At 44.5% G+C, this 23,468-nt stretch overlaps 2 protein-coding genes across 2 annotated transcripts in view; both read right to left on the bottom strand.

Annotated features, from left to right (window-relative positions):
* eif4a3 (eukaryotic translation initiation factor 4A3) overlaps positions 1–7,527 on the bottom strand; it is an 8,722-nt gene extending 1,195 nt beyond the window's left edge. The window contains exons 1-9 of the mRNA XM_037690149.1: positions 7,262–7,527; positions 4,839–4,911; positions 4,671–4,737; positions 4,185–4,247; positions 3,973–4,105; positions 3,539–3,619; positions 3,237–3,378; positions 2,889–3,027; positions 124–239 (exon numbers count right to left, since the gene is read on the bottom strand). Of these exons, the coding sequence (XP_037546077.1) occupies positions 124–239; positions 2,889–3,027; positions 3,237–3,378; positions 3,539–3,619; positions 3,973–4,105; positions 4,185–4,247; positions 4,671–4,737; positions 4,839–4,911; positions 7,262–7,415 (968 nt within the window). The 5' untranslated portion in view covers positions 7,416–7,527. The remainder of the gene's footprint in view (positions 1–123; positions 240–2,888; positions 3,028–3,236; positions 3,379–3,538; positions 3,620–3,972; positions 4,106–4,184; positions 4,248–4,670; positions 4,738–4,838; positions 4,912–7,261) is intronic.
* Positions 7,528–11,208: 3,681 nt separating this feature from the next.
* LOC119422754 (serum response factor) lies at positions 11,209–21,504 on the bottom strand. Its single transcript, XM_037690148.1, has 8 exons — positions 20,944–21,504; positions 20,202–20,471; positions 17,117–17,279; positions 15,936–16,094; positions 15,729–15,836; positions 12,124–12,231; positions 11,972–12,051; positions 11,209–11,832 (listed from the first exon to the last, which is right to left on the bottom strand). Exons 1-8 carry the CDS (start codon positions 21,355–21,357, stop codon positions 11,749–11,751), a joined length of 1,386 nt encoding a protein of 461 aa, XP_037546076.1. The 5' UTR covers positions 21,358–21,504; the 3' UTR covers positions 11,209–11,748.
* Between the last annotated feature and the right edge of the window lie 1,964 nt (positions 21,505–23,468).

Here is a 23,468-nt window from a genome sequence, read left to right as displayed (position 1 = left end):
GTCTCCTCCTGTGTGCATGTCCCTGTCTCCTCCTGTGTGCATGTCCCTGTCTCCTCCTGTGTGTCTTTTTATTTGCGTCTTTCTGTCCCTGTGTCAACCGGGACAGACAAGTTCACGAGGTACCTGGCTCCAGATCTGAACTCCTTCATGATGGATTCTCGTTCTTTCTGTGGCATGTCTCCATGCATGGAGGACACTGTGAAGTTTGCCTCTCTCATCTTCTCAGTCAGCCAGTCCACCTGAAACAACAAAGACACTCAAAATATGTTTCCCACAAGGCGTTGCTGCTGCAACTATACTCATAACCCTGTCCCATGTAACTGGTTTCAGATCAGTGTCAGTTCAGTCCTGGTGCAGGTCTCTGGAGTCTCTCCTGCCAGGTCAGTGGGTGGGTTTCAGAGTCAGAGTCAGAGTTTCTTTATTGTCATTCGCACCTCATGTGGTACATGTGGTGGAGCGAAATTATGTACACAGGGTCCCAGTTACATCCAACAATAAAATGTCTAAGAAAAACAGTAATAACATCTAAGATATGAACTAAGAAAAACATCAACTAAATATACACTAAGCACTCATAACATAAAACATTGAACATCAGCACAAACATGAACATGAGTCTGTGAGCAGATGTGCACGCATGAACACATCAACATTGAAACAGATCAGCAGCAACATGAAACAGATCAGCAGCAACATGATATGTTTTTTCACAGTGATTATTCTAGTTAGAGATTCATGAGTCTAACAGCCTCAGGGTAGAAGCTGTTCCTCAGTCTAGTGGTTCTACACTTAATGCTCCTTAACCTCCTTCCTGAGGGGAGTGGGGCAAAAAGTGTGTGTGCTGGGTGAGTGGGGTCCTTCATGATGCAGGTGGCCCTCTTCCTGCATCTGGAGGTGTAGATGTCTGTGATGGTGGGGAGACTGATTCCAACAGATTTCTGTGCAGCCTTCACCACTCTCTGCAAAGCTTTTCTTTCTGCAGCTGTGCAGCCTCCATGCCACACGTTGATGCTGGAGCACAGGATGCTCTCCACTGCACACCTGTAGAAGGAGGTGAGGACTGAGCTTCCCAGACCAGCTCGCCTCAGCCGTCTGAGGAAGTAGAGTCTCTGATGAGCTTTCTTGATCAGGCTGGTGGTGTTGTTGCTCCAGCTGAGGTTGTCATTCATGTGTACACCCAAGTACTTGTAGCTGGAGACCACTTCCACCGCAGATCCTCCTATGTTCAGGGGGGTGTAGGTGTTTTTGTTCCTTCTGAAGTCCACAATCATCTCCTTTGTCTTCTTCACATTGATGTGAAGGTTATTCTCTCTGCACCAGCTCTCCAGGTGTTCCACCTCTTGCCTGTAGCTGGACTCATCATTGTTTGTGATGCATCCCACCACCGCTGTATCATCTGCAAACTTTACAATGTGACAGCCTGGATGGGTAGCTGCACAATCATATGTGAGCAGAGTAAACAGAAGGGGGCTCAACACACATCCCTGAGGAGAGCCAGTGCTGAGGGTTATGGTGGAGGAGGAGAGGTTGTGGATCCTCACTAACTGTGGTCTGTTTGTTAAAAAGTCTAGTACCCAGTTGCAGATGGAGGGGCTTAGTCCTAGTGTGGATAGTTTGTCCATCAGGGTTTGGGGGATCATGGAGTTGAAGGCAGATGTGAAGTCCACAAAGAGCATACGGACGTAAGAGTTTTTCTGCTCCAGGTGGTTGAGCGCAGTGTGGACCACAGAGGAGATTGCATCCTCTGTTGATCGGTTCTCACGGTATGCGTACTGATGAGGGTCCTCGTTGATGTTGATGGTTGTTTTGATGTGAGTCATGACCAGTTTTTCGAAGCATTTAGCGACTATCGGGGTGAGGGCTACTGGCCGATAGTCATTCAGACCAGTCACTGTAGAGCTTTTTGGGACTGGGATGATGGTGGCAGTCTTCAGGCAGGTGGGAACTGTCTCCAGGGTAAGTGAGGTGTTAAAGATGTCTGCCAGCACCTCACAGAGCTGATCAGCACATTCCTTCAACACTTTTCCGGGGATGTTGTCTGGGCCAGTTGCTTTGTGCGGATTAATCCTCCTGAAGGTACTCCTTACTTCTGCTGAGGTCACGCTGAGATGCTCTTCATCCGGTGGCGAGGTGAGTCTGGTGCTGGGTGGTCTGTTTATGGTGCAAGTTGTGCTTATTCCAGACTACAGCCGGGTTGGTCTAATCCAAAGCCTCTGCCATCGAGGAGCAGTTCCGCTCGGCTCTCATCTCATCAGTTCTTCTCCACTGTGACTCGTTTCCCCGCTCTGTGGGCGGGATCATCAACACAAAGTGGGCGGGATCATAACAGTTCATTGTTCTTGCCACTCTGCCTGTTCTGGTCCTTAATCGTCCTATAATCTGACTTGAATTTCTTTAGCTTATCTCGGCGTTGCTCATCAGTCCGGGTATAGCCATGCTGCCATCATCTCTAAGGTCTCTGTACATTAGCTCATTTTTTGTGGCGCTGTCCGTCAACACGATAAGGAAGTGGAAGTGGAGGAAAAACAGTAGGAATGACTTCCCTTAATCAGCTTTTTATTTTCCTTTCAGGTTACCGGTAATTTGGCCTGTGCTGGGGCCACTCAACTGGCGGCCTGCAGGCCAAGTAGGGCCGCGGGTGAACTCAGACTGGATCGTCATTGGGTTCATTTTGAAATGTTTACATCCTGTGTGTTTGTGAGAGTGTTAATTGTTTATTTAAGGATCCCCATTAGTTTTTATCGTAATAGAGACTATTCTTCCTGGGGTCCACACTTAAAACGTTGCAATTAAATCAAGCTTTTACAAACATACAACATACAAGACATAATTAATAAAATACCCAAGATAAAAAAAAAATAATAATAAAAAGTGTGTACATGTCTGACCTTTCTCTTAGTGTTGCAGAAGATGACAGCCTGTGTGATGGTCAGAGTGTCGTACAGATCACACAGAGTGTCAAACTTCCATTCCTCCCTCTCAACAGCAACGAAGAACTGTTTGATGCCCTCCAGAGTTAACTCATCACTGAGACATGAAGACAGCGAGACAGAGGGACAGACACAAAGAGAGATTTGTTACAAGTTCATGCTAAAGATTGTCTCACTGCTTCGAATTGATTCTCTGTAGGCTTTCATTTCCTCTTGAACTTTCTAAACTGGGTCTGGATGGTTCTGAAGGATAAATGAATGTTTCTTTCAGTCAGACTCTTCAACTTGTCGTGTTTGTGAATTCACCGTTTGACCAGGATGCGGATTGGGTCAGTCATGAACTTGTTGGTCATCTCCAGAATCTCGTGCGGCAGTGTGGCACTGATCAGAACCACCTGGGTGGCTGGAGGCAGGTACCGGTACACATCGTAAATTTGCTCCTTGAAACCTGAGAGGATGAACATAATGGAGAGGAAACACCCAAGAGTCACATGACTGACAGCAGGATCAAGGTTTGTTGGATCATTCCCTTTTGTCAGATCCATCCATGCTCCAACACAGGAAGTCACCTGAAACCAGGTGAGTCACCTGCACCCAATCAGCCTCACCTTTATTGAGCATCTCGTCAGCTTCGTCCAGGACCAACATCTTGATGGCTCTGGTTCGGAGACTTCTGCGGCGTATCATGTCTGCAGGAAACAACAGGTCACGTGATTCACCTCCACTCTGACATCAGCAACATCAGCTGGGTGAGAGTGGGTGGAGTCAAAGCGGTTTCTGGTTGAATTAACCAGTTCACCCAACTCGTTGCCTCCAAGGCTCATGTACACCTGACCCAACCAATCTGGCAGAAACTGCACACCTGCAGACACCGTGTCAGGGCACCTCAGGTCTTGTGACTCCATACAGCAACAACGATGACACTTCAGTCACTTTTCTGAAAACTTGTCATCAGGTGAGTTTGGCTCCACCCCATTAAACTTGGTGAGGTGTGTTTGCAACAGAGTGAGCGTTTCTGATTGGGGATCTGGAGGTGACTCACCAAACACTCGTCCAGGTGTGCCTGCCACCACGTGTTGCCCGTAGTCCAACTTGCGGATGTCCTCGCCCACGTTGGTGCCTCCGATGCAGGCGTGACACTGAACGTTCATGTAGTCTCCTAAAGCCAGCAGGACCTGTGCAGGAGACAAACCACCAATCAGAAACAGCAACGCTCACACACCATTGGCTGAGTGATACTGGGGGTGGACCTACCTTCTGAATCTGTCCAGCCAACTCTCTGGTTGGAGCAAGGATGAGAGCTTGTGTCTCCCTCACCTGCAACAACAAAAACAGGACATCAGTCCCTTGTCCAAACGACAACAACAGAATCAGTCTTTTGTAACAACAACAACCACCAAAACAACAACAGAACATTAGTCTTGTCACAACAACAACAAACTGAATATCGGTATCTTGTCCCAACAACAACAAGAGAACATTAGTCTGTTGTCCTAACAACAACAAAAACAACAACAGCCTGTTGAACCAAACCAAAGAACAGATCAAGATGATCACATTTGACGTGAACATTGTGCGTTCGTCAACTGGATCTTACGCTAGTTTTATTCTGACACCAGTTTCCAACATGGTCATCGCGATGTGCTGCAAGTACAGTTTCATCAAGCCTGAGCAAGTTCTGTTGAACCGGGCCTGAAGCAAGACTGGACCTGTCCGATTGAGAAGCAACTGAACACTGACCTGGATGTCGAGACACTGCAGAACAGAGATACAGAAGGTGGCCGTCTTTCCTGTTCCAGACTGAGACCTGTAGGGGTCAAAGGTCATATGTTAGTCACAACCACTAGAGGTCAGAGACACATTCAGAGAGCTGATCAGAGGGCAATGATTAGCTGCGGTGCTGCTTACTGAGCGATGACGTCCCGACCTTTGATGATCTGTTTGATGGCTCTCTGCTGAATGGCTGATGGCTTCTCGAACCCTGAAACAGAGAGATTGAAGCGGGTCAGGACAGCCCGGGTCAGACAAGCACTTCAGGACAAGTAAAAGAAAGAAAGCTTCGTTAAAAAGGCATCCTGTAGGAATGTATTCCGATACCTCCCAGAGTCTAGGCCCATGTGCCATAATGGTGCTGTTCTGTTCCCCCATCTAGAGCTGATTCCACACCAGCTTTGTTCCATTTTCTCCACTCCTGTTGTTTCAACATTTATTACTAAAACGCTCAAAGATCAGTGTCCTCTGTTTACTGTAGGTCAGTGGTTCCTAAAGTGTGGGAACCACAGCAGTTTAAAAATGTTTTATGCAGAAAACGTCGAAAACAAGTCCGGACTAAAGGTTCGAGCACTACGAATCTTTTTCACCATTTAAAACAGCGCCATAAAGTGGAGTATGAAGCGTGTGAAACTGCGAGCTGCAGCCCCGACTGTGAAGACTTCCCAGCCTCCTTCCCTCCTTTATTTGAGATTTACACAAGAGATGCACCGACTAAAGGATGACATTTTGTTCATTTCATCTGATCTGTTTACGTTTTGTCATTCGCACAGAGTTGCTTGTACGGGAGCACACAGAAGTGAGCTCCTTGCTGAACTCTACTTCATTAGAATCAGACTTAAAAGAGCAAGTCAGTCATTCGTTATATTTTCTCTGCCTTTTCTGTTTTAATTTTAAGTGCACAGCTGTGTTTTTGTCAAGTTCTTCTTCTTCTTTGATTTTCTTGGCGGTTGGCAAACAGCTTTTTAGTGTGCATTACCGCCACCTTCTGAATTGGAGTGTGAACCAGAATTAAACCCTAACCTATATCTCCTGAAAAGTTCTGATTTTACAAGAAAATGAAAAAAAGGCCCGATTTAAAATGTGATTTGAATTCAAGCGAAACAACTCAACTAAATTGTACTTTTTGCTCATGAAATCGATTTTGAAGAATAACTATGATATTTTACACAATCTATAAGTACATGTTCTACTGTCTCTTGTGATTGGCCACGTTCACAAACTCCTGTAGGATGTTTTCCTATTCTTTTTAGATGTGAATTTAAATATGTATGACCAAATCTAAGTCTTGATAAAATATCCTCTTCCCTCCTCCTCGATGTTTCCCTCATCCTACCCACACTTTTTTCAATAGAATAAAAATGTCTCCCTTTCTGCTCCTTGTCCCATTCCTCCTGCCATTTCTTATTCATTTCTTCCTTTACAATAGATTTTATTTCTGATTTGCTGTAAGAGACTGATAAGGAAATTTCTATCTTTTTAGTGGCTTCTTTAGCAAATTTATCTGCAAGTTTATTACCTAAAACCTCTATATGAGCCGGGACCCAAATTAATCTTACCAAAACTCCTAAACCATTAATTCTATATAGTGTTTGTAAAATTTCTAATATAACATCATGCCTTGATTGAGAATGAGCAAACTTTATACTGCAGATTGCACTACTGGAGTCTGTAGCAATTAATAGACTGAGACTTAATACTTAATGCTAATAAGCATTAAGTACACCTTACACCTTAATGCTAATAAGATAGCTATTAATTCACCAGTAAATACAGATAATTTATCACTGATCCTTTGATTAGACATGTAACCTATTTCAGGTTCGATAAAAGCAACTCCTAACCTATGTCCAATTTTTGAAGCATCAGTATAATTTTTTTGATATTCAGAGTATTTAGATTGTAAATGAGTTTCAACATCAAGCTCATTGAGTGTTTTCCTTTTAACAGATAAGTATCAATAATTGTTTCCCCCAGAACCCAAGGAGGCACAACTGTATACGCCACTGTAGGGCTTACATTCATTTGGTACAATTTAATATATTTTTTATAATTTTTCAATAGTCCATCCAAAACTCCTATACTTACCTCTTTTTGTTTAGTTATGCTGGAAAATAACTTTTACTTTATATGAAGAGGATTATTACTTAATATATGAAAATAGTTTATTTTTTAGGCATTTATTTTGTAGTTATTTGTTAATAAATGTGTCTGTGTGACAATTGGACCAACGTTTTCACTCAGAAATATATTTTTGTTATTCCTTGATGGAAAGAAAATATAGATATATCGTATACCGCCATTCTTATTAATGTAAGATGTGGGGCCGGAAGCGGATCCGATCCATAACAACCACGGCTCTTCCCGGAGCAAATGCTCAAACACACCGAGAACCAGGTGTAGTCCAACCGAACCAAGCGGGAGATACCGCCTGAAAATAATCGAGGAACTACTGACACTGAACTTTAAACCGAACCCCTCGAGTACATTTCTGTTCTGAGCGGCGGTTAGCTTTAGCCTCCTGCGCTCTGCCCCGGAGGCCGCGCTCATCCCCGGCCTACCGTAAGCGTAGATCCCGCGAAGCAGGTCCTCTCGCAGTCCCATCGTGTCGAAGGTCGGTGTGACGTCGACCTCTTCACTGGTCTCAAACTCCACCTTGGTCATGTCCTCGTCCTTCAGCATCCTCTTCCTGACCTGTGTCACGGCTGTAGCCATCTTGTAGAGGTTTACTTTTAGGCTGAATCTCGGTAATCTGGTAAAAACGTAACAACGAGACGCTGCTGGGATATGCTAACACGTGTCGCCTTAGTGACGTATACAAAAGGCGACACGCTTCTTTCCGGAAATTGAACTTTTTTTTTTTTTTACGTTCAAATTTTTTTTCTTCAAGATTTTGTAAAAATAATGCTTTTATTTTGAAATTTAAAAAAATAATAATAAAATGCAAAACAAATACAAAAAAATTCGGATATATTAATTTGCAAATTCCAAAACAAACATCTATCCAAGTCCAAGACTATTTTATTGTCATTATCATATGTGGTACGTGAGGTGGAACGAAATTATGTACACGGGGTCCCAGTTACACCCAAAAATAGCAAAATATAAAGTTTAAAAAAAAAAGTAAATAATGATCTAAGATATACGCTAAATAAACGCCAACCAGTACGCTAAAGATCCAAGATACACTAAGCACTAATAATGTAAAACAATATGGTGTATCAACAGCAGCCCATATAAGAGTCTGTGGTGAGCAGATAGATATGAATGAATACAGCAGCATGAGATCATGCAGCAGCATAATCAGCAGCAATCACATATCATTACAGTGATTTTTTTGGCTTTGAGCTGTCTGGGGGAATGTAATGTAAGGTAATTCACAATTTCCAACATTTTCCCGAGTTTATAGATTATTTTTGGAGGAAGAACTGGTCTGTGTAGCCATTTCCCACAATGTGGTTGAGTAGCAACTTGTTCATCCAGGACAAAACAAAAACAGTCTCTCTCTCTCTCTCTCACACACACTTTATTGATTAAAGACCATGCAAATGTACAAAAAAGGTTCAATTTATATACAAAAAGGCACAAAAAGCATTGCAATTAAAATAAAAGGTATGGGTGCAACCAAAAAAAAAATTAAGAATGTAAATAAGATACTGAAGAAAGAAAAAGAGGGAAACCAAAACAAAGGGCAGGGTATTCCAACTGAGCCAGTGGGTGTACTTATTATGCATCAATTTAATGTTGTAAATGGTGGGGGGTGAATATAAACCCAATGGTGCAGGCAGGCAGTCCAGGACTCAGGAGATTATATTAAATAAAGAATTTATTTACAAAAAAACAAAAGGCTGGCAACAAGACTTACATGAATTACAAGGCACAGCCAGTACATCACCAGTGGACAGCATTCATCACCAGGACATAGGACTAACACAGAGACACAGACTATATACAGCGACTAACGAGACAAAACACCTGTGAGGACACACAGCTGAAACAAATTAGGGAAAAGGACGGGAAACCCAGGGAGTGCAGGAACAGAGACACAACACCAGATAGAGGCATACACTAGAAAAACACAAACCCTATAGATAACAGAATCTGAGGATAAGGAGAACACAAGATATAAACAAAACACAAGATGGGGCTAAATACCAGGAAACAGACCACAATCCATACATTTAAGAGCTTTACAATATAAAACAAAGTCTTTGTCAAAAACACATCATTTTGGCTTGACTTTAAAGTATTTGCTTTGTGGATGAACAATTTTACCAGGATGATTAATAGTACTGGTATTTATGAGAAAATCATCGTTGTCACTGTTCATAAAAAGTCAGATAACAATTCAACTATTTCCTGCAGGATCTATAAAGTTATATCTTATCTTAAATTATGTCTTTGCTAGAGAGCATTTTGAGAGCGGGAACTTTGTAAAAAAAAACAAAGATATCAGAACACAATGCTTCAACAAACATGCAGTGAGAAAGAAAATGCTCAAGTTAATTAAACAGTTATTGGTTTCAATAGCAAACCGTTGTTGAGTAAAGAGACTGGAGGGAGAGTTTTCATTTAATATTTTAAAGTGGACTTCTTTGGTTCTATTGGACCTTTGATGTATTTGTAACTCATGAACTGATTGTGGGGTAAATCTGACAAATGTACTTTTTAAATGGTAGAGGATAGACTTTTGTCAAATGTGTGCCTATAATCTTATTGGAAAGGTTGTAGTTCTTAAAATAGTAATTTCCAATCAATAATTGTGCTAAACCATGGATGAATGAGCCAGAGCAGCCCAATCAAACAAATTCAGGAATTTAAATCTTATTGGTTTGTTTTAAAATTAGACTGACAGCCATTACGACCAGGTCCGACTAACGGTAACACAGACCAAATGCCTTTTTCCATCCAGTCCTTCTAAAACTTGTTCTTATAGAACGATTGTTCCAAATTGGTAAGTGAAATTATGACATACAGAATCTTCCACTACAACACTTCGTCCCTGACACTAACACGACAGGAAGACGTCGAGTCATGAAGTTTTTAAAGACAATTTATTTTGAGAGTTCCATTCATGAAATTGGTCGTCATCATCAGAATATTTCATCATATCCGTGTTTCCGTTTCTACCGTAAAAAAAAAACAGTTAGTCGGACTGATTTTTCTAACAGCTTATTTTGGGACAGCTAGCGAGTGTATTGATTTAATTTTAGTTAGAAAGACTCTACCAACAAACTAACGCCCTTAACAACAACCCCAGACTGACATTCCTCAACAACTTTCCACACTTTTTAGAAACAAGTCTGTTCGATGTTGGTTCTGAACCTCATTCACATGATGGATTCACATCAGTTCACATTTAAGCCAATTTAATTGAAGACCAGGGGGTTTTGAAAAAATATTAATGACTTGGAAGGATTTCTGAGTCTCATTTACATCCGTCATGTGCCATCTGCTAATTGGCTGATGAGTAGTCTATTTAACACTTTATAAGGAGTAATAAGAGTTTTTAACAGAAATTGACAGCATCACTGCAAACATTATGATACATTATCATTCAGAGGGAACTCTGCCCTGAGAACCTGCTGTCTACCAAATCAACCTCGTATCTCCATCTGGAGGCCGACTCGCTGACGCCCATGGATCATGCCTGTGCAGATGGCTATGAGGGAACGCCCGCTGGACTCTGCTGCTGGATAAGTCTACAGATGGCTCTATTTGACGCTCTATCTGTGAAATGTTCCATGCTTTGTGTATCTGTAATCTGTTTTGAGTGGGTCCTTGCATGTAAAATGCTGGTTAAAAATCTTCTGCTCTCGTGTGGCTCTCATGGGTAAACGTTAAGAGATTTTCTCCATCACATAGGACAGTCTGGGTTAATTCTGCGTTCTATGCAGAACTGAGAAGTTCCTCGTGGCAGTGAGATCGAGGAGGTTGCATTCTTATAAAAACATTTGATATTCTGAAAGGGAGTACCAAAACCAAAAGATTTCAAGCTGCGGAAAATAAAAGCATGCTGGACGGAGGCGAAAGCCTCATAAAAGTCCAGGAAAACAATAAAACCATCACTCCCAATGGGATGGTTCTAATCAGTGAAGTCCTATAGATAAAGTTTTATTGTACATATTTCACATAATCAGTTATTCAATATAAAAACATTCCACATGAATTGACCTGAACTGTGACATCATCACTGTGCGCCTCTGTTCAGCCTCCAAGTGTACTCTGTGGCCCCTGCGGTTGTCATGGCGATTCAAGCTTATTTTTGCCTCCATGATGACTTTGAGTTATGCATGTTCTTAAGCTTTATAAAAGTGAAAACTCAGAGTTTGCAGATAAACTCAGAGTTAAGAGTCCCTTCTGGACAAATTGGTTTAGAAATCCAGAAGAAAAAAAAAAAGATTAAAACAAACAAGTTTAGTCAAAAAGGTTTTATTGGTCATTGAATGTTTAAGAAACATGAGGACAAACAGGAAGCAGCTGAAACTCCTGATCCAGGTCAGGCAGGGCCCAAGACCCAGAACCCAGTCCCAAGTTTGGAGTCCAGCTATGGCATACCATCATGAGCTTCAGTTTCCAGATGGCGTCCTTGAATGCAGCATCAGCAGTTGTAACCTGGTTGGGATCAGAACACCAGCTGAGATGGGTTCTCGGGGCTGATGATGGACAGGTCTGTAAAGAGTCTGAACCTGGACAGGTGTGCTGTCTGTAACGCAACTGCGTCAATAAAGTTCATGCCCCTTCAGGCTCGCTCACATGATTACATCCTGACAACACAAACTTGAGTCAACTCGACGCCGATATATAAAAACAAACCTGCTGCTGCTGGACTTAGAACTCTTACTTTGAAAAGCAGATTTCCACTTCCTGTCACTCCCTGATCTTCTTGGATTCAACCATCCTTCACCAGGTGCGGCATGTGACTCTGTGATGTCATGTGACCGTTGTAGCTTTTCTACAAAGGGAGCAACAGGTGAGCTCACCTGAACAATGTCGCCACAAAGAGAACTAAACAGGAAGCTGCTTCCTTCTCTGTGTCATGTGACCCTCAGTCTTCTTTTGATTGGTGGACGTCCAGATTAACGACCTGAAGCTCTGTCAGGTTGTTGCTGCTCTGCTGGCTGAGGACCATCTAAACAAACAAACACACACAACAGATAAAATGAAATAAATTACAGTTTGTGTGTGTGTTTGTGTGTAGTCGTGTGTGTGTATAGTTGTGCGGCGTGCAAAGATTTGTGTATTATTGTGTGTAGTATGTAGTCATATACCTGGTGCAGCTGGACGGCAGAAACCGGGATCTGAGCAGCGACAGGAGGAAGAGAAGCGAGGAAGACCTGCTGGACGGCAGCTAAAACAAACAAACAAACACTGAGTTTGGTTGGTTCCAGTTTGACGGGACCGCTGACTACTGGAGTCGTACCGGGGTCATGTGACGTGTTGAGAACGGTGAGGCTGCCATCATTCAGTGAGGGTGTTGGTGCAGCATACATCACTGTGTGACCGCCGGGGTACATCATGTGACCTGCCACTGAGGAAGAGGAGGAGACAGGAAGCTGATCAAAGACAAGTCAAACTCTAATCACAGATGAAAATGTCTGACCAGCACCACAGACGTGAAAAGAGTTATGACGTCATAATCAGCAGCAGCTGTCAATCATTTTCATAGAGCCAGATAACGTACATTTTCAAGAATCTAATAAAGAATTATTTCACAATGAATTTATCTTTATTCTGTATCTTGCAGCAGTCCCAGCTGAATGAATGCAGCTCAAAAACTTTACTTTGTTTTCTATAACTAGACTACCGTAATTGTCGGGCTTTAGAACACACCCGTCTCTAAGCAGCACTTATTAAATATAAGATAAATCATAATTTTGTACATAAATATTAGATATTAGTTTCAAAATATTTTCACACCAAAAACTAGTCAGTCTTTTAGAGCTGTCTCAGCCTGAAATAAAAATATCTAATTTAAATTATTTTTAGGAATGCACGATATTATCGGCACGGTATCAGTATCAGCCGATATTAGTGTTAAAGTTAAATATCGGACATCGGCCGTTCCATCAAAATAACTCACAGATATAAAAGACACTGTTTTTGCATGACAACCCAGTGACAAGGATGCCTGCAGCAGCAGCACAACGTGATGACGTCACGCGCGCCTACCTGATCTGATCACGGTGGAGAGGAAGAAGTCAAAACGTCGGCGGTGTGGAATTTTTTTTTTCGATTGAGAATGTCGGATTCCAAAGATTTATGGACTACGTTGAGCCTCGCTACATCGTCCCCAGTATGAGATATTTTCCTGACGTAGCCTTACCCGAGTTACAAGCCGACTCATTTCTGACGTCATTGAGAAGCTAATAGCCGATAGCACTTGGGTGAATTTTACCACAGACATTTGGACGCCGTGATAGCCCCGTTAGCATGATTAGTCTTACGGATACAATGGATAGACAAAAACTTTGAACTTAAAAAGTCTGTCCTTCATGCACAGGAGTGCAGAGGATCCCACACTGCAGCTAGGAACCTGGAACAAGCCTCCACAAGTGAGACAGCATCGCAGGTGACTAATGCTAATAAATAACTTAACACTTTTCATTTAATATAAGTTAAAGTGCTATGTATATCATATAGCTGTTACTGAATATATGTCACCAGCTCTTACAGCTGTTGCACAATTTTTGTAGCAAATAAGCCTAAATAAGAAGACTATGTTCTGACAAAGTATATAAAATATCTGTATCGGCCAAATAAGTTTAAACATATCGGCCAAAAATCCAATCGTGCATCCCTAATTATTTTTATTTTATTTGAACTCTAAGGGTTTTTGTTTAAAAAAATTCTACACTAGTTTTTTTTATTTTTATTGACAAAATATTTATTTTACGGTAATTTAAAAACGGAACGTGTGTTTTTCTCCATTAATTCCAGTGTTTCCCCTAGATAACCTGCCATGGCAGAGTGTTCATCTCGTCCGTGATTTTTGTTGTCGGGGGGGGGGGGGGGGCCGGGGGCCCCGCCCGGGGCCGCACAGCGCGCTGCTTATACCATCAGCTTTACAGTGTGGGGAGACAGAGACACATCTGAGCTGCGCGCTGTTTGTACCAACAGTTTTCGGGTGGGGGTGGGGGGTTCAGCTTGAGGGTTAAGCATGAGGGAAGAAGCTGTCTAACTTTTTAGCTAACGCACCTGTATTGCGAGCCGTTAGCTTAGAGTTAAGTCAGTGCCGACAGGTGAGTGGTGGGGAGTGTGCGCGGTTTGGTATAATATCCATCCATCCATCCATTTTCTTCCGCTTATCCGGGGTCGGGTCGCGGGGGTAGCAGCCTAAGTAGGGAGGCCCAGACTTCCCTCTCCCCAGCCACTTGGGCCAGCTCTTCCGGGGGAATCCTGAGGCGTTCCCAGGCCAGCCGAGAAACGTAGTCCCTCCAGCGTGTCCTGGGTCTTCCCCTGGGCCTCCTTCCGGTGGGACGTGTCCGGAACACCTCACCAGGGAGGCGTCCAGAAGGCATCCTAAACAGATGCCCAAGCCACCTCAACTGGCTCCTCTCGACGTGGAGAAGCAGCGGCTCTACTCCGAGTCCCTCCCGGATGATCGAGCTTCTCACCCTGTCTCTAAGGGAGAGCCCAGACACCCTGCGGAGAAAACTCATTTCGGCCGCTTGTATCCGAGATCTCATTCTTTCGGTCACAACCCAAAGCTCGTGACCATAGATGAGGGTGGGAACGTAGATCGATCGGTAAATTGAGAGCTTCGCCTTTTGACTCAGCTCTCTCTTCACCACGACAGACCTGTACAGCGCCCGCTTCACTGCAGACGCTGCACCTATCCGCCTATCGATCTCACGCTCCATTTTTCCCTCATTCGTGAACAAGACCCCAAGATACTTGAACTCCTCCACTTGGGGTAGGACCTCCTCCCTGACCCAGAGAGGGCACTCTACCCTTTTCCGGCTCAAGACCATGATCTTGAGCCGGAAAAGAAACCATTATACCAAAACCATGGTTTGGTATAATAGTAGGGGAAAACTGAGTTCGCCCTCTAGATCAACATCCACATCATCCTCTGTTCTCCAGAGGTCAGAACTGATGCCTGGTTCTCTCGGCCCAGTCAGAGTGGTTCTGGACCTCCTCTGCAGAGCCAGACTTCCGAGTGGGACTCGGTCCACTCTTCCTCTTCTAAAACAAATCATGATCACCCTCTTCATCAACAAAGTCCTCTCTGTCTGACTCGAGACTTTTCTCCTTCATGATTCTCTCCTGTCTGAGGTTCTGACTCGGCAGTTCCGTCCTCCTCTGGGTCTGCAGCTCATCCTCACGTTCAAAAATCGTCTCATTGTTTTGACTCAAACACAATAAAACTGACTAAACACATTAAATATACCCTAACAATAAAACCCAAACACGCTAAATATCACAAATCTCTCAAACCTTATGACTCACTCCCGCACTCGATATGATTTTATTGCACTGAACTTCATTCAATTTCTGCATTTTTTCTTCTTCCTGTAGATTTTTTGGCGCTTGACAAACTTGGAGCCTCCGTCAGAAAGGAGGGGGGAGGTTATTTGTTTTGTCTCTTGAGACTGTCCGTCTTTGCTGCAGCCTCTCGCTCTCAAGCACTTCAAATACAACTATGATTTTCAGAAAAAACTAATTCAGAACAAATAAAATTATTTTCAGATAATTGATCATAACTCTGGTTTTACTCGGCCGATCAACACGATTCAAAAGTCCGTACTTTAGATTAATTAAAATGGAGTCTCTGAGAGGCTGTGTCTTTCCCGCTAGAGTGAATGAAATCGGTCATGAGACTATCAAGTGTCGATCAAAAAGAAAAAAAAATTGTCAGAGTAGGCGGAGCCAGACACTTGAGTAGGTGGAGAAGCCGCCGCCTGTTATAGAGAAGCAGGCCAGTGAGAGGAGTGGGGAGAGCGTGACAACACAACATGAGACGATAAGCAGAGAGCTGCTCTGTCAGCACTTGTGTTTTGTCCAGCTGTGTGGGCAGTATCTTACCTGAGGAGGAGGCTGAGCTCTGTAGATCAGAGCTGCTCTGACTGGTGGAAACCTGCTGGGAGCTGGGTTGAACCTGGATGGTTTGCACCTGCTGAGACACTCCAGTTCCTAATGATCACACACAAAGTCAGCAGAAACATTACGAGGTTTCTGGAAAAGCGTGAGCACATACACACTCACGCACGCACGCCTTGGATTCGTCCTGACCTGACAGTGGCACAGCGGCGGGGAGGCGGAGCAGGGTGGTTTGTTGTGTAGGTGAAGCTTGCAGTAAGGTGGCGGGGGCTGCATGGCTCTGGACGGTCACAGGTTGGCCCTGCAGCTGGCTGAGGGGGATGGTGTGTGTGCCGGGGGGCAGAGAGGCACCTGTTGAGGGGGCGGAGCCAGAGATATGAGCAGCAGCAGAAAGAGAAGCAGCTTCATCAATGTGTTCTACCTAAGCAGGTGTTGGATTAGTAACGACCCAGTCCCCTGGTTTACGGGTAATGGACCATGTCTCACTGGGGTCGACGGAAAATACACTTCAACTAAAGTAGTTCCAATAAGACACGAGTTCTAACCCGAGTTCAGGTGGTTCAGTTGACCAATTCACCTGGAAGGTGAAGGAGGGTGGAGTTCCGCACAGGTTAACCTTTAGCACCCTTTGAGTCCACCTCCTGTTTCTGTGGCACCACCTACAGTTCCTGTCCTCGGGTTTGGATTTCGCTCTGGGTTCTGCAGTTCAGTGCCACTGACTGCTCAGAGTGCTCCCATCTATGGTTCCTGAACTGCTGAGTCCATATGGCTCTGGTTCTGAGTGCAGGTTGTGCAGTTAGACATTAACTGCTCAGGTAGCTCACCTGGTGATTCAGGTGAATCAAAGGAGAGGTGATGGACAGGTGACCTAAGGTAAATGCTTTAGTGTCATTGGACTAAAAGGATGTACATGTGTGTGTATGTGTGGGAGTCTTTACCTCTCACACAACTGAACACCTGACGAGCGCCTATAGATTCATCAAGTAATATCTGAGTGAGTCAGGGTCTCTGTTCTGAGCAGGCTGGATCGCCACACGCAACTACCTAGGGCAGATGTGGCTGAGTGTTTAGAGCAGTCATCCTCCAATGGGAGAGTTGAGGGTTCAATTCCACCAGCAGTCACATGCTGAAGTGTCTCTGGGCAAGACACTGAACCCTTCATTGCCTCTGATCTGTGTCCCATCGGTGTTTGAATGTGATCTAAAGCACCGATTAGTCTCTACAGATTCAGATTATCTTTGTAGAGTTGTAGTAGAGTGCTGTATTAATGTATGTGTGAAAGTAAATGAGGCACAGATTGTGTTGTAAAGAGCTTTGAGTATCTTGAATAGATAGAAAGTATACAAGTACAGTCCATTTACCATTTTACCTACCTGACATCAAGGTAATTCCTCCAGGGAGGACGACACCTGCTGACGTCTTCAACACCGTCCCGTTGGAGGAGGGGGGCTGCCAGGAGGGGGCGCTGGTCTGCACCTGCAGGGGCAGGGAGGCCTGAGTGACAGCAGGCAGGCTGAAAGTTGGTTTGATCATGTCCTGCAGAGACAAGACAGATGTCCTCATGACGTGAAGAACACGCCTGAGCTCACCTGGAGGAGCACCGGCTGCGCTACCTTCCACCCTCGGCATGGTGTCAGCTATCGGTTTTCTTTACCTGCTCTCTGTTCAAGATCACGGGGAGCAGGACCTTTGTCCACCAGTCACTGGGTGAAAGATGGGGACAGCCTGGACATGTCCCCAATCCATAACAACGTTTGTATGTAATGCAAGTAAAAAAAAGAAAAGCACAGGATGGATTTCACCTCGCACAAACATCCAGGCATGTAGTAAACGAAAAAACGACCGCAAGTGAACTGAGCACTGTGAATGCACTGTGGCTAGGACAGGCGCTAACCATCACCACCCCCAGCAATGCGCCCAGACCGCCTCTACCCCTGCTCCACTACCAGACTGCCTCCACCTCCCTGAGACACTCCCAGACTGCCTCCACAGCCTGCGCCGCAGTGGGTGGAGGGTCCAGATACTTGAATATGGATATATGCCGATACCGATACTGTTCTGATACCAGAGCTCTTGCTTTAATTCTCTGGAGTCCATGATAAAATTGGACATTTTTGGATTATTTTTGATATTTCATATTTCACCCTAAGCAGCCAGTGCATCTTTTGTGCCGGTCCCAAGCACGGGTAAATGGTGAGGGTTGTGTCAGGAATGGCATCCGATGTAAACACTTTTGCCAAAACTAACATGCAAGATCATCTAAGCGACACCATACCGAATCTGTCAAGGCCCGAGTTAACAACCACCACCACCAGTGCTGTTGACAAACAGGGTACAGGCAGAAATTGTGCTACTATTAGACGAAGACCACGAGGAGGGAAACATGTCAGGAGACAGAGGGAGAGGAGGAGAGTCATGAATGTAGGACTGAGGGTGGACACTCTAAATGTGGGGACAATGACAGGCAAAGGTAGAGAGCTGGCTGACATGATGCAGAGAAGGAAGGTAGATGTTTTATGTGTCCAAGAAACCAAGAGAAAGGGCAGCAAGGCTCACAGCATTGGAACAGGGTCGAAACAGTTTTACCATGGTGTGGATAGAAAGAGAAATGGAGTAGGGGTGATCCTGAAAGAGGAGTAGGGCTGTATACTGAACCGAGGTTCTTTTATGGAACTGACTGAACTGCGTCGGTCAGTGTATGGATTGAAACATGACTTTTTTCGTTGTCAAGTTTCGGTATTGGCTGTAGCGCGACAAGTGGTTTCAGCACGCAGGCAGGTAAAACGCAGACATATAGCAAACAGACATACGTGTTTACACCCAGAGGTGTATAGAGAAGCCATACAGCTGTATGTCTATGGTGCTGGTGACGTCCACAGACGGGGTTCACGTGTGCAGCGCGTGTTGTCGAAGAGTTTCAATTTACAAGAAGAAAGTTTCTCCGTGTTTGTCTGCAAGGAGAGAGCAGGACCGCAGCCTCCCCTCCTCCTCTCTCCGCGTTAAAGTCAGCCTGTGAGTGTTGAACGGCCTGAATCATTATCTCCACAGCCGGACTCCTCTTCATCAAAGAACTCCGAGGACGGAGCTGTGTCTGGGATTTCAGCTGGTGAGTTTACGTTTGTTAACGTTACTTCAACTTAATACGTGCATCACGGTGAGTTAAACTAGGATCCATGTAACACTAACTTTAAGATATTAGTGTGGAGCTTTATTTTTTGGTTATGTAGCTAGCTAAAATCAAAAGCTAACTAAAGATTGACAGCAACAGATAAAACCTGGTTGTAAAAATGTGCTTATCCATCAGGTCAGCTGCTTAAACAGTTCACCTAATGCTCACCGTTTGATTATGTTCTCCTCACAGGAGCCTCTGACCCTGATGTGAGGAGGACAGAGAAAAGAAAAGTGAGATGTGGGGGCCACAGGACAGTCACAAACTTTTTTGTTAAAAGTTTGCTGCCTTTTTCTACAGTGGAGGCTCCATGGTGGAGGTAAGTAAGCTGTGAAGGATATTGTTGACCAGTTAAGCTTTTATCTCTCAGCCTAGATAATGTTTTTTGAACAATAATAACACAACCATGTTATTGTTGATGTTTTGTGTTCTAATGTCAAAAAGGGAGATGAGAAGAGCACTAAACCCCAGAGAACCACAGAGAAAATTCAGGAAGAGACACAGAGGTGCAGAAGTCTGCATCAACCCTAACCTCAGTGAATCCAATGACCTGCTGGTGGGATGCGAGGGTCACTAATGCTATAAAACTGGCAACCAGGTATCTGTGTGTGCAACAAGCATCATCCACACCCTCAGAGAGAACACTTCCTACTGCTGGAGACACCATCAGCCAGGAGCAGGCTTGTTTGTGTCCAGAGAAAGCAGACATGTTGATTTTTCTGAAGAAAAACTGCTAAGTGAAAAGGTCCTCAGTGTGTAGCAGTGAGCATTAGACACTGACGTGTCACTGGTTTGCAACTGGTCTTTTGACCTGAAAATTATTTGTTTATTTTTATGTAAGAAAACTGCTTGGAATAGAAAAATATCAAAGTTAAAAAATAAAACCCACAATTTGTACTGTAATGTGTAACGTAATTTTATTCTTGTTAGAATTAATATTAATTACAAAATTGGTACCGAAAAAAGAACCGTCCAGGAACAGACACCGAAGTGAAGGTACAGACACCGATTTTTTTTTAAAAAGGTACCCAGCCCTAAGGAAAAGTTGGCAAAGAATGTAGTAGAGGTGAAAAGAGTGTGATAGGGTGATGTGTCTGAAGGTAGAAGTAGAAGGTCTGATGCTAAATGTTGTCAGTGGTTATGTTCAACAGGTTCGAAGTGATGTGGAGGAGAAAGATAAAATTTGGAAGGATCTGGATGAAGTGACAGAGACATCTCAGTGTCCACAGTTCTACCAAAACTGAAAGCCTATGGTTCTGTTATCCTTCAGTTCCTGAATGTAGCATTACCTTTGGGCCCTCGGGGCTGCCCTCGGTCTCCGTCACCTGGTAGGTGAGGTCTGTTTCTTCAAAGCCTGTGGCACTCATTCTCTGGTCAGAAGACGGATCGGAGCGAGGCGGGGAGTCCGGAGAGTTGAGGCAGGTCTGGATCAGGGCTTTCCCTGTCTCTGAGGTGATCATTGGCTGCAGCTTCCTGGTGGCAAAGGTGTAAACGTGACCTGTCTCACTGGCGACCAGCAGCAACACCTGCGTACCTGTGAGCGTAGACAACTCATACGCCTGGGGGAAGGACATACAAACAACAAGTGAGGAGACTGAAAGAGCCATTTACCTGTCTGCATCCCAGTCATCTGTTCACTTGTCTGCATCTCAACGCTGGCATCTGTTCACCTGTCTGCATCTCACCTCGGGCGTCTGTTCACCTGTCTGCATCTCAGCTCGGGCGTCTGTTCACCTGTCTGCATCTCAGCTCGGGCGTCTGTTCACCTGTCTGCATCTCACCTCGGGCGTCTGTTCACCTGTCTGTGTCTCAGTTAGGGTGTCTGTTCACCTGTCTGCGTCTGTTATGGTGTCTGTTCACCTGTCTGCATCTCAGCTCAGGTGTTTATCTGAGCCGTTTACCTGCCATGTGTCATGAGCAGCAGTAGTCTTTTTGCTGGTCTGTAATCCTGACAGGACTGAAGACCTGGATCTCCCTGATTTGGGCCACCTCTCGTGACCTTTGACCCCTGCATGTCTGCCTGACACTCACCTTCTTCATGATGCCTGTCTTCCTCTTGCTGAAAGTGGTGTACCGTCTCAGTTTGTTGTCGATGAACTCCATTTTGATCTTGACTCTGCCCCGGGTCTTCTTCCCGGGTTTGACTCCGGACCCCGGGGAGCTCACTCCTCCGTACCCCCGGTTCAGACCACCAGAAGAGTGTCCTGATGGACGACAGTCCTCCCTGTCGCTCCTCTCTCGCTTCACGCCCCTCTTGTCCCCGCCGGACCCTCCTGTGTCCTCTTCGTCCCCTGAGTCAGAGTCCAACTCGGAGCCGCTGAAAACCAACTCAGTGCGGTACTCCCGGTCCTCCAGTCGGCCTGCATCTGTCTCGGAAGCTGTGTTCGGTGCGGACCCGGTGGTACTGCCATTGCCCGTACTCCCTGATCCAGTTCTGGTGCCCATTACGGCCCCGTAAACCGTAGGTGGTCGCAGGGTCTGGCAGCCTCAGAGCTCCTTGTAGCGGCGCTGGGAGCAGGCAGCGTTCACCGGGGCTCGAGGCTCTCAGGCCGGGCAGCTCGGCTAACCGCCCCGCTAGCCGCTCGGCTAACCGCGTTCAACAAGTAGAGCCACTGCTCATCAGAAAACTGCAGGAATCAATGACTTGTCCCCCTCAGCGACCGCAACGCATCATATTGAAACACAGGCGACATTTTCAGACATTTTACCGCGGCTTGACCTAAAATTATTAATTAGTTTTGAAGTTGTTTTCTGCAGTCAAGAGCGAAACCCACCCCCAAATCACTCCGCTCCACATAAGGAAATGACGAACAGCATCTGAACGTCTCCGTCCGCCTTTAAATGTAGTTCTACAACATGGACGCATCTGGTTTACAACAGTCTCATTAAAATGTGACAGATTTAACCGAAGCTGTCATCGGCATGACTGATCATGTACGGTCCAATGCTGCTTAACGGTGAAGTTAAGGAGGACTGTGCGCACTGATACACACAGTGAAACAGTACGAGAACTACTTTCCTCCATATATAGAATCACCGGTCCTTTTCTGGACCGTCTCTCTTTATATGGTCAATAGGGCTCACTTCCGGTAGAACTTCAGACTGAACCAACACGTGGAGGAAGGAAGAAACAGATCTTCTGTTTAATGTTCTGTCAGATGTTCTGAGCTTCTGTTGCTCTATTAGACATTCTGTTGTTCTGTCAGTTGTTCTGTTATTCTGTTAGACTAAGATGCCCAGATTTCTGAAATTAAATCTAGGGACATATCCTGATGCATGCTCAATAATCCAGGCAGAAAAATCCAAAAAAGTTCAATCTGATCCTCTGGACATTCAAAAAAAAAAAGAAAAAAAAATTGTAGAAACGTTTCGTCTTTCATCTGAAAGACTTCCTCAGTCTGAGGTGCTGTATTCAGCTCAGTCTTATAAATAGCACCTTCTTGTAGTGGCTCAACCAGTTTGCTGCTGACAGCCAAAACCAGCTGCTCATATGATCAAGATAGAAGGACCATCAGCCTAACAATGGATCGTTACCACACTGATGGCTGTTTACTATTCACAGGGGGCTGAGTGATACTAGCAGTAACAGCATTGTAAGAGGGGGACAGTTGAACACGGAGGCCTCCACCCCTGTTTAATGAAGGACGATTTCTTTTCACAAAGATGGCCTCCTTACTCCTCTCTCAAACCATCGTTCCTCTCTGTCAAGGATGTGAACATCATCCCTGAAAGAGTGACCGCTGGCCTGGAGATGAGTGTAGACCGCAGAGTCCTGGCCTGATGATGTTGATCTTCAGTGGCTGTTAAGTTTCCTCGATGCAAGACTGATCACAGCTGTCGGATGAAAGATGAAACGTTTCTACAATTTTTATTTATTTTTTTTTTAATGTCCAGAGGACCAGATTTAACTTTTTTTGATGGGGACATTTCTAGCTCGGATACAAAAAAAAAAAGTTATCAAGATGAAATTAAGAAACGGGGACAGTTATGGTTTCATTTATTTATACATTTTTATTCACATTCAAACAATAACAATCAAATGTAGCAGCAGGAATGTGTCTCTCCACACACATTTCTTAAGAGTAATAAAACAAACAAAGTAATAGTAGTAGCAATGGTGTCAGAAGCATTTGTAATGCATATGTGTGTGTGGGGGGGTGGGGGGGGCATACTGGTGGGGGAGATATGGGAGTCCTCCCCCAGAAATGAAATATGAATAAAGTAAATTCCATTTCCTGCATTCTGGTGTATTTTAACGGGTTGTTAAACATCTACGTTTCCCTCCATATAATTCAATTCAGTTTATTTATATAGCACCAAATCACAACAAAGTTGTCTCAGGGCACTTTACAGGAACATTCACATAAAAGCCAATTAGTAAAGTTCTCCATCTAAGGAGGCCAGCAGACAAGTTGAATCTTGGCTTCGTTGCAGTCTCCCATCCTGAGCAAGCACAGTGGCAACAGTGGAAAGAAAAACTCCCTTTTTAAAGGAAGAAACCTCCAGCAGAACCAGGCTCAGGACAAGCGGCCGTCTGCTTTGACTGGCTGGTTTGT

Source organism: Nematolebias whitei, chromosome 16 (assembly GCF_014905685.2).
Source record: "Nematolebias whitei isolate Nwh7 chromosome 16, NemWhi1, whole genome shotgun sequence".
Taxonomy (NCBI): domain Eukaryota; kingdom Metazoa; phylum Chordata; class Actinopteri; order Cyprinodontiformes; family Rivulidae; genus Nematolebias; species Nematolebias whitei.
This window is presented reverse-complemented; position numbering and strand designations above follow the sequence as displayed.